This window comes from Bos javanicus, chromosome 11 (genome assembly GCF_032452875.1).
Source record: "Bos javanicus breed banteng chromosome 11, ARS-OSU_banteng_1.0, whole genome shotgun sequence".
NCBI classification, from domain to species: Eukaryota; Metazoa; Chordata; class Mammalia; order Artiodactyla; family Bovidae; genus Bos; species Bos javanicus.
Genome location: NC_083878.1, coordinates 28,954,692 through 28,965,961, shown reverse-complemented (window position 1 = coordinate 28,965,961; position 11,270 = coordinate 28,954,692). Strand labels below are relative to the sequence as shown.

Genomic DNA, 11,270 nt, shown 5'->3' with positions numbered 1-11,270 from the left:
AGGGTCTCACTGCATAGCACAGGGAAGGTATTCAGTATCTTGTGATATAGCATAATGGCAAAGAACTTAAAAAGCAATGCATATAGACGTATACCTGAGTCATTCTGTTGTACACAGCAGAAATTAACACAACATTGTAAATCAGCTACACTACAGTTAAAAAAAACCTCAAAGCAGTCTTTTAGCAGTCTACATTATATATATATTAAAAAAAGAGTCAAAATGTTTGCTTTGTCTATTTATTTTTGGTGGGGGAGGGAAAAGAAGAGGAGGTTAAAAAAATGCTTGGTGTCTGCTTCAAAGCACTTTCCCGAAGAATGGTGATTCATTCACTATACATCATTATGGGTGCACAGTGTTCTTCTGGCTTTCATGATGGCCTGAATTCAAGGTGATATGTGTTTTTCTGAAATCCAGTGTATTTTTTTGGACATATGTGGGTTGTCCCCTGAGTTCCTGTTCTCATATGAAAGGTATTGGCACTTTGGCTTCACAAATGAATAAAAAATAACATAAAAACAACTTTTGTTTAATTTGGGTCTGGGCTAATTTATTTAAGGAACTATTTAACAATAATGGGCTCAGATATTTAAATGCCCTATGATGCTGCCATTAATTAAGGAACTGCTGATCCTAAAACTACACAACCAACAGGGAATGAGAGAAGGATTACAAGTCTGAATGCCAAATTCAAAGCCATATATCAATAACTTCCTTCTTACTTTTGCGCTATCTATAATGTAGAGGGAAAAAGAATAAAAATTATATGAGTAATGATAAATTAAAAAGTGCATACAGAACCAGGAAAATATTTTTGTTAGATTTGTTACTTACTCCAGTTAAATAAGATGTTTGTAAAGAAAAGCTTGAGGCAGAGAACTAGTTACATTGCTGCTGAACTTCTTGACAGCAAAAGAAAGAATACCAGTCTGCTTCCCTGGTTTACTTAAGACATGTTATCTTGTAACTTGAACATCTAAGTTATGCCTTGAAAATTCAAAGCAAAAAGTAAAATCATACAGAAAACCAGAAATTTCAATACATCTAAACAGACGTTTGCTTGTAGTTTTTGGTATCCAAAACCTTTTTCCCACACATAGCGCAGATGCCTAAAACAAACAAACAGAAAACTCACGTAAGCAATCAAGTGTTAACAACAACTAATTATACCAATCAAATATTTAACTAATATCAAGGATTTGGTTTATTTAAGTCACTGCTGAAGGTAAAAAAAAAAAAAAGTTAAACAGCATCAGAAAAGAGAAAACGAATATACTTTTAACTATGACACGTTCTATATTCTTTGCCTTAGAAGAGCATTTATCTGACAAATAAAGTTTATGAAGGGCTACTCTTATACTGTGTTATCCAAATCAGTATCAAAAGAGGTACATTCGATATGAATATAAAAGTGGTATTAAGAGAAACTCACCCTTTTTGTAGGCACAGCCCTGGCAATAATGAGAACCCGGCTGGTGTACAGAACTTTTACAAATTCTGCAAGTGGAGAACTTATTCTTTCCATATGGATCAAACCTAGAGATTTTTTTTAAAGAAAGAAAAATATACAATACAATAGAAATACTCTTAAATAACCTCACTTGGCAACAAATGTGATTAAACTATGCCCTCCGGTCCCTCCAACTCTACAATTGATAGGCAGAGCACTCTTCTAACTGGCTACTCTCTTAACATACCTGCACACTTCTGCCCCTTCCATGTAAGCTGTATGCTTATAAAGAGTCATCTGTACTTAATCCCAAACCTGTTTATAATAGTTGTATTTGTCAATCTATTCATGTGGTACAATTATATATTATGGAAACTCATGAAATGAAGAGTACAAAAAAAGTAACTGATTCTATTAAAAACTAAGTGAATACTTGAGGATGACCAGAAAAGAGTGAATCATTAAAACTGCTACAGCATTAGTCATGGGTAAGAAAACTTAAAAATTGAGAAAAAATTCTAAATGGAAGGACTTGGCACTTGAAAAGTTATCAGTTCTTGAGCTACTTTAAAGATATTGAAAATATATATTCTGGTTATGATTTATATAAGGCAAATGATAAAGCAGACTCATATTCAAAAAGTCTTGTCTCAATGTAAAATGACTGATGAAATAATATGTACAGTTATATGGTTTGACTTAAAATAAGGTATGTGTATCTCTTCATGACTACCTAGTTTAGCTGATAATTTCAATTAACTGATGTAAACTTCTTTGGATAAAAAGTTTCTATTAAATGAAAATGTCACCTTACTGTAACTGGAGTGCAAAATAATTTCAGAGGAAATACTTCCCATCAAATTGGCAGTAACTTTTTGTAACTGAACTCACATACTGAACACTAACACTGTTGAGACCTGGTTTCTTCTCTTGGGTACAATACGATAGCTCATTTTCAAAGGTTAATTTTTCTAAATCCAAAAGAATGTCACTTTACTTCCCACAAGGGAAGTTAAGAGTGAACCTGATTCTTCCTTTGAATAACAAGCTCAATTTGTTTGAACTTACAAATCTAGAGATTACTTTTTCTTAGAACTATATATTTTTCTAAAATGTACATTTTAATATCTCAGAAATCTTATGTACACTTCCCAAAGTGAGACATTTAAAATACCCCAAAGTAATAGCTACTTATTAATGTTACCAAAGTAAGTTTGGGAGCATAAAGGAACTAGGACCTAAAACTGTACACTCTGTAAAAGGAACAACTTGGTCAATAATAACTGAATGATCTTAGAAGACATCAATAGGTCAGTCAACAATACACAATGAGACAATGCACTGAAGTTTAAGTCTATTATGCTATTTTATACTCATTATTTAATAAACACCTTTATGTGTAAGGCACTTTATGTATTAGCAGCTTTATAATTAAAAGTCAAAGATGAACTTGACAAAGCTTCTGTCCTCATCCAGCTGACATTTGTGAGAGGAGATAGTAAGTAAGGAGACAACCACACTTTTAAGACAGTAATACCTGTTGTAGAGAAAATTCAAAGAGGATACTGTGGTGGACAGGAGGGGAAGGAAGGAGGAAGGAAGACATTTGTTTAGATGCTGCTTAGGGACTGTCTCTGGAAAAATGACATTTCAGCTGTGACTCAAGTAACCAGAAGAAGCCAGCTACGTGAGCTCTTAGGGATGAGTTCTAGGAAGAGGGCACAGTAAGCAAAACCTCTTCCAATGAGAGTGTGCTTGGCAAATCTGATTCAAGAGTTGGCTCAATGGGAAGTCACAGAGGTAGGAGGGGCCAGACCATAAAGGATCCGTGAGAACATGGCACAGGGCCTAGATTTTATTCAATGTAAAAAGAAACCCAAGCAAAGGAGTTACATATCCTTTAAGGAACCACGCTGACTATTTTGAGAATGAAGTATAGGGAATCAGAGAGGAAACAGGGAGACAGAAGTTATTACAGTATTCAATAAGAAATAATGATGGTTTAGAAGAGGGTACTAGCAGTGAGATGAGCAGAAGAAGGTGGATTCAGGTTGCTTTTTGGTAGTAGAGCCATAGAACTCACTAATGGATATGGGAAGTAAATGAAATGAAGAAATCAGTGAGGAATTTTGGTTTGTACAAGTAGATTGAACCCCAGAGCCATGATGAGAAGACTATGATTAGACTGAAGGAAAAAGAGGATAACTGTCAAACATCAAATTAGAAAAGTCAAGGAGGCAACTGGATATATGTCTGGAGTTCAGAAAAGTCATGATGAGATATACACATGGAATACATTAACATACAGTTTGAATTTAAAGGTGCTGGACTAAAGTCACTTGAGGAGAGATAGCAAATTTATAAATGGGGAAAAAATGTCTAGGATTGAGTCTACAAGTACTGGATTGAGAAGGAACAGTTAGTGAGTTAAGAGGAAAGGAGAATGTGGTATCTCAAAGCCAAGACAATAAATAGCTGCAAAAAAAAAGAGAGAGAGAGAGACAGCACGCTGTTCAAGGTTAAGAAAGGTAAGAACTGAGAAGCAGCCAACAGTTTCAAAGTTCATGTGTGATCTTGACAAGAGTAGGTTTAGGAGTGTGGTAGAGACAGAGGCCTGACTACAATGGCTGAAGGAGTGAATACAACTTAAGGCACTGAGAAAGTACTCTAGATATGGCTTTTGAAAAGTTCTGCTATAAAAGGAAGCAAGAAAATGGATGGCAGCTGGAAGAATTTATGGGGCTTTTAAAACTGAATACAGTAGAGCATAGTGTCAAAAATTGTTTTTATGGTGGGACACATTTTTATCCCCACTCCTCAGTAAAAAAGCAATGTTCAGGAAAGTTAAGGAACTGTTTTGACTTGCTTAAGGTTCTAGAACTAGACAGTACAAAGTCTAGATTCAAATTTATGTCTGACTTTAGAGCTCATGATCTGTTCACATTTGTCTGCTGCCTGTGATTCAGAGAAAAGCTAAGAACTACTAAAAATAAGTACTATTTTCTGGTCAAATTATAAAAATAATACATAATATCTTCATATATTGATACAGTGAAAAGAACAGGGTGAAACCAATAGGATGTAACAGATAGCTTGGTTATACACCCTGGGAAGTACCTAAGTCTATGCTTTATTACAACAGAATGAGGCAAAACAAATTCATTCCAATATACTTAATAGTAAAAAGAGTGGAAATTTATCACTGCTATACAGATGCTCTTTTACCTACCTTGCTTTTTTTGAGGTCAAAGCCTTATTTTCGTTCAGCTTTCTTCCACCACTTTCTGTATTGAAATATACATACACTTTAGTGGGTTATTTCTACACATTTCACATAATAACATAGCCATGCAACATATAACAATTAGAATGTTCATTTTTTGACTTCTAACCAATCAGTTCAGTTCAGCTGCTCAGTTGTGTCCGACTCTTTGGGACCCCATGGACTGCAGCATGCTAGGCTTCCTTGTCCATCACCAACTCCCAGAGCCTACTCAAACTCATGTCCATCGAGTTGGTGATGCCATCCAACCACTTCATCCTCTGTCGTCCCCTTCTCCTCCTGGCTTCAATCTTTCCCAGTAGTAGGGTCTTTGCAAATGACTCTGTTCTTTGCAATCAGGTGGCCAAAGTAATGGAGTTTCAGCTTCAGCATCAGTCCTTCCAATGAATATTCAGGACTGATCTCCTTTAGGACGGACTGGTTGGATCTCCTTGCAGTCCAAGGGACTCTCAAGAGTCTTCTCCAACACCACAGTTCAAAAGCAACTATTCTTCGGTGCTCAGCTTTCTTTATAGTCCAACTCTCACATCCATACATGACCCCTGGAAAAACCATAGCCTTGACTAGACGGACCTTTGTTGGCAAAGTAACATCTCTGCTTTTTAACAGGCTGTCTAGGTTGGTCATAACTTTTCTTCCAAGGAGTAAACGTCTTTTAATTTTATGGCTGCACTCACCATATGCAGTGATTTTGGAGCCCCCCAAAATAAAGTCTCTCACTGTTTCCATTGTTTCCCCATCTATTTCCCCTGAAGTGATGGGACCAGACACCATGATCTTAGTTTTCTAAATGTTGAGTTTTAAACCAACTTTTTCACTCTCCTTTTTTACTTTCATCAAGAGACTCTCTAGTTCTTCAGTTTTCGCCATAAGGGTGGTGTCATCTGCATATCTTAGGTAATTGATATTTCTCCCGGCAATCTTGATTCCACCTTGTGCTTCATCCAGCCCAGTGTTTCTCATGATATAGTCTGTGTATGAGTTAAAAAACAGGGTGACAATATACAGCCTTGACATACTCCTTTCTTGATTTGGAACCAGTCTGTTGTTCCATGTCCAGTTCTATCTGCTGCTTCTTGATCTGTATACAGATTTCTCAAGAGGCAGGTCAGGTGGTCTGGTATTCCCATGTCTAGAAGAACTTTCCAGTTTGTTGTGATCCACACAATCAAAGGTTTTGGTGTAGTCAATAAAGCAGAAGTAGATGTTTTTCTGGAACTCTCTTGCCTTTTCAATGATCCAACAGATGTTGGTAATCTGATCTCTGGTTCATCTGCCTTTTCTAAAACCAGCTTGAACATCTGGAAGTTCATGGTTCACGTACTGTTGAAGTCTGGCTTGGAGGATCTGGGGCATTACTTAGCTAGCATGTGAGATGAGTGTAATTGTGCAATAGTGTGAACATTCTTTGGCATTGAAGTGAAAACTGATCTTTTCCAGTCCTGTGGCCACTGCTGAGTTTTCCAAATTTGCTGGCATATTGAGTGTAGCACTTTCACGGCATCATCTTTTAGGATTTGAAATAGCTCAACTGGAATTCCATCACCTCCACTGCTTTGTTCATAGTAATGCTTTCTAAGGCCCACATGACTTTGCATTCCAGGATGTCTGGCTCTAGGTGAGTGATCACACCATCGTGGTTATCTGGGTCATGAATATCTTTTTTGTATAGTTTTGTGTATTTATGCCACCTCTTCTTAATATCTTCTGCTTCTGTTAGATCCATACCATTTCTGTCCTTTATTGTGCCCATCTTTGCTTGAAATGTTCCACTGGTATCTCTAATTTTCTTGAAGAGATCTCTAGTCTTTCCCATTCTATTGTTTTCCTCTATTCTTTGCATTGATCACTGAGGAAGGCTTTCTTATCTCTCCTTGCTATTCTTTGGAACTGTGCATTCAAATGGGTATATTTTTCCTTTTCTCCTTTGCTTTAGCTTCTCTTCTTTTCTCAGCTATTTGTAAGGCCTCCTCAGACAGCCATTTTGCCTTTCTTTTTCTTGGGGATGGTCTTGATCACTACCTCCTGTACAATGTCATGAACCTCTGCCCATAGTTCTTCAGGCACTCTATCAGATCTAATCCCTTGAATCTATTTGTCACTTCCACTGTATAATCGTAAGGGTTTTGAGTTAGGTCATACCTGAATGGTCTAGTAGTTTTCCCTATTTTCTTCAATTTAAGTCTGAATTTGGCAATAAGGAGTTCATGATCTGAGCCACAGTCAGCTCCTGGTCTTATTTATAGAGTTTCTCCATCTTTTGCTGCAAAGAATATAGTCAATCTGATTTCGCTATTGACCATCTGGTGATGTCCATGTTTAGTCTTCTCTTGTATTGTTGGAAGAGGGTGTTTGCTATGACCAGTGAGTTCTCTTGGCAAAACTGTTAACCTTTGACCTGCTTTGTTTTGTACCTCAAAGCCAAATTTGCCTGTTACTCCAGGTGTTTCTTAACTTCCTACTTTTGCATTCCAGTCCCCTATAATGAAAAGGACATCTTTTTTGAGTGTTAGTTCTAGAAGGTCTTGTAGGTCTTCATAGAACCTATAGCTTGTTCAGCATTACTGGTTGGGGCACAGACCTGGATTACTGTGATACTGAACGGTTTGCCTTGGAAACGAACAGAGATCCTTCTGTTGTTTTTGAGATTGCTTCCAAGTACTGCATTTTGGACTCTTTTGTTGACTATGATGGCTACTCCATTTTTTGTAAGGGATTCTTGCCCACAGTAGTAGATATCATGGTCATCTGAGTTAAATTCACCCATTCCAGTCCATTTTAGTTCACTGATTCATAAAATGTTGATGTTCACTCTTGCCATCTCCTGTTTGACCACTTTCAGTTTGTCTTGATTCACGGACCTAACATTCCGGGTAGACTAGCCTATATCAACATTTTCAAAAATCTTCATTTAAAAGCCAGGTTTTAAAGACACTACTTGAAAATAAAACAATTTTTTACTAGGAGAATAAAATTTGAATAAAAGGCAATCATTATAGGAATTCCCTGGAAGTCCATGGCTAAGACTTTGTCCTTTCACTGTCAAGGGGGTGGATTCGATCCCTAATCAGGGAACTATGATCCTGCAAGCTTCACAGCATGGTTGGGGATGGGGGGCAGGGTGTGGTGGTGGGAAAAAAGCAATCATCTTATTCCTCAGACTCAATGTAGGACTTTGGAAATGGGTCTATATTTACTCTATCTAATGTAAAATCCAGACGCCACTACTTTACTGCCAGTGACATTGAATAGTGAAAATATTTCTTTTTGTTCCCTCTGAAAAAATCCTCACTGTATTTAATGATTATGATGGTGAAAAATTTAAATAATTTGTTCAAGAATATAAAAATCAGGTGAGGAAAAGAGGCTTTCAATACTAACCCTATGTAAGCTTAATCAAATGAGAGTTGGACTGTGAAGAAGGCTGAGTGGCGAAGAATTGATGCTTTTGAACTGTGGTGTTGGAGAAGACTCTTGAGAGTCCCTTGGACTGCAAGGAGATCCAACAAGTCCATTCTAAAGGAGATCAGCCCTGGGATTTCTTTGCAAGGAATGATGCTAAAGCTGAAACTCCAGTACTTTGGCCACCTCATGCGAAGAGTTGACTCATTGGAAAAGACTGATGCTGGGAGGGATTGGGGACAGGAGGAGAAGGGGATGACAGAGGATGAGATGGCTGGATGGCATTACTGACTTGATGGACATGAGTCTGAGTGAACTCCGGGAGTTGGTGATGGACAGGGAGGCCTGGCATGCTGTGATTCGTGGGGTTGCAAAGAATCGGACACGACTGAGCAACTGATCTGATCTGATCTGATGATGCACTTGTTGCTTAAAATTCATTTAATTATTTTGCTATTTCCTTTCTACCAAATCAGGAACCCTGACACATCACTGAAAGAATGAAATAGAAGAATATATTAAACTGTTGGGAGATCTAGTATTCTTTAATGTTTAATAAACAAAGTATGTTGTACATATAACAATATTTCATTTTACAAATAATGTGAAAATGAAAACATTATTCACAGGAAGTATCTGATTCAATATCTATGTTCTAAAAGGAAAAATACCTGTGGTATTCCTTGCACCATCTTTCCATGTATCTGGAGTAATAACAGTACCAAGTTTCTTTTCACCTGTTATAAAAAGATAGTAAAAACAAGGGGGATTAGTGTTTACTATCTAATAAATACACTACATTGTGCCTAAAGTTCACAATGGTATCACCAGTCATAATATGTACAAGCTTGTTCATGTTGGGGTCAGGGCCACTAAACTGAGACTTAAGATATTAACTGTGGGCAATGGATAACTGACTCAAGTCAAATTTGTGGATAACAGGATGGCTTATAATAGGCTTCCTCTGTACGTGTATAAACAAATCTGATAAATCTATTCATTCCGTAAATATTTACTAAGCATCTCTGATGTATAAGCCATTGTACAAAGTACAGAGAAAAGTAAAATGAATTAGATAAAGGTCTAGATTTCAAGGAGTTTATAGCACACTCATTTCCCTAACAGTAGTCCTTAGTCTGAGTCCCACAGGTAGGCCACAGACGATATATGAATAAGACAAAACCATACACAAACTTTTTGTATATTCATTTTTAAGCAGACTATACTAAGTCCATAGCTTTCATCACATTCTCAAAGGGCTCAGAGAACCACCCCCAAAAGTTAAGAACTATTCAACTAAAATATAAGCTGGAAAATAAGCAGTATAACAATTCAGAATTGTAGTATTAGGAGAAATACCGTGGAAGAAAAAATAACCCTGATCAGGGAAATCCAGGAAACCTTTGTGGGGAAGGCAATAGAGAGGGTTAGTGGCAATAGGACTGGTAAGAGGAGAAAAGAGGATGAAGGTAACCTGGATCAACAGCACATCCGGGGGAAAAGCATGAAAAACTCAGGTCAGGCATACGAAACAGTTTGGTTTGGCTGAAGTGAAGAAAATAAGGGTTAGTGAAAATGAAGTTTAAAATGTAAGCTGAGGCTGTATTGTGGAGGGTCCTCCCGAATGCCAGGCACCAAATATAAAAACACCAAATTATTTTCTGTACTCTGAGAATTTAACAAAGAAACCATCCATGGTCATTCTTTCACCTAATATAAAAACTCTGATTCAAACTCACAGGCGTTTGTGTTCAAAGTTTTATATACTATGGGGATATAAACAAAACGGATCATGTTAATTATCACGATATGAGGACTTGAATCTTTTTTACAGAAGAGTCAGACATACCTAACGGTACGAAAAAGGTATTTGAGGATATGACAGCTCTTTTCAAAGCTATAACCAGTTTGTGACGTCAAAAAATCATATTTTCTAGAACTGTCAAGGGTTAGCGTTAGAGTCACCGAATGGCAACTATAAGGAGGAAAGTGTTAGTCGCTCAGTCCTGTCTGACTCTTTGCGACCTCATGGACTGTAACCTGCCAGGCTGCTCTGTCCATCGAATTCTCCAGGGAAGAATACCGGAGTGGGTTGCCATTCTTTCTCCAGGTGATCTTCCGGACCGCGGGACGGAACCCGGGTCTACCTGCACTGCAGGCAGATTCTATAGATTCTGAGCCATCAGGGAAGTCCATAAGGAGGAAGGACTTCTCTAAAAGCCAGTGAAAACTACAGGGACTTCTTTGAAGATGGTAAGATTCTCCTAGGCCCGTGCCTCAGTACTCTAGGCATTCATGCAAAGAGCACTTAATCATTGGGTGGGATCCTCATTTAGGCTTGTTAGATAAAGCACAGGACACCCAGTGAGATTTAAATTTCAGATAAACAAAGAATACTTTTTCAGTAAAGAATGTCGTAAAAGTGCGTGCTTTGGGACAAAGCACTTAAGAGTAGTAAGGAGCAGCAAACAGGGCCAAGTCTCAAATACTGCATAGGACATATTCACACTAAAAGTTATTCGTCGTTTACCTGAAATTCAAATTTATCTGGGCGTCCGGTACTTTTATTTGCTAAATCCAGCAACTCCAGATGTTGTGGAAGTGATTTTTAAGATCCATTCCAACCCTGAGGGTCTGTGAAGCGAGGGAGCCTGTCAAGAAGCAGTACAGGATGATAGCTGGGGTCGAGGGGAAGCAACCGAAATAGACAAAACGGGGGCAAAACTGAGACCACCCCGAATCCAACAGATACAGGACTATACGGTCATTGGGGAGGGGCCGGAATGGTCAAATAGCAAGACAGAAGGACAGAGACTAGAATCAGAGGCCTGTGGCCGAAGGAAAAACAAAGGGCAGAGTTTCCGGGGAGTTCGAATCAGGGTCTCCCAGCCTCTTTCTCCCAGAGAAAAGTCTCCTTAACTCACATTTTTCGCACACCATCCTTTCGCGATGATACCCTCAGCCGCAGAACAAGCAGCAGCTGGAAGATATCAACACTACAGCCAAGAAAGAACTCCCCTTCCGGGTTACTAAAACCCACTTCCGGCCCCACGGCCCTTCGCCCCGCCTATCCTGCACCTGGAAAGCAGCGGGAGCAATAAACGCGAGCGAGAAGGCGGGGCTGGCTTCTTGGTC

General features: G+C 38.3%; 2 protein-coding genes across 2 annotated transcripts in view; one reads left to right on the top strand and one right to left on the bottom strand.

Moving 5' to 3' along the window:
- Positions 1-523: 523 nt before the first annotated feature.
- Positions 524-11,215, bottom strand: CRIPT (CXXC repeat containing interactor of PDZ3 domain). The gene is made up of 5 exons (XM_061432264.1): positions 11,060-11,215; positions 8,807-8,872; positions 4,680-4,734; positions 1,433-1,536; positions 524-1,109 (listed from the first exon to the last, which is right to left on the bottom strand). The coding sequence occupies exons 1-5, from the start codon at positions 11,073-11,075 to the stop codon at positions 1,045-1,047; spliced, it is 306 nt and encodes a 101-aa protein (XP_061288248.1). The 5' UTR covers positions 11,076-11,215; the 3' UTR covers positions 524-1,044.
- PIGF (phosphatidylinositol glycan anchor biosynthesis class F) overlaps positions 10,366-11,270 on the top strand; it is a 32,732-nt gene continuing 31,827 nt past the window's right edge. Inside the window, exon 1 of the mRNA XM_061432255.1 lies at positions 10,366-10,388. Coding sequence (XP_061288239.1) covers positions 10,386-10,388 — 3 coding nt within the window. The 5' untranslated portion in view covers positions 10,366-10,385. The remainder of the gene's footprint in view (positions 10,389-11,270) is intronic.

Bases quoted from the DNA above. Each gene is read 5' to 3' on its own strand.
- CRIPT (XM_061432264.1), bottom strand. The intron at 1,537-4,679 runs GTAGGTAAAAGA...AAAAATCTCTAG, and splicing joins TTGACCTCAAAAAAAGCAAG to GTTTGATCCATATGGAAAGA. The intron at 1,110-1,432 runs GTGAGTTTCTCT...TGTTTGTTTTAG, and splicing joins GGGCTGTGCCTACAAAAAGG to GCATCTGCGCTATGTGTGGG.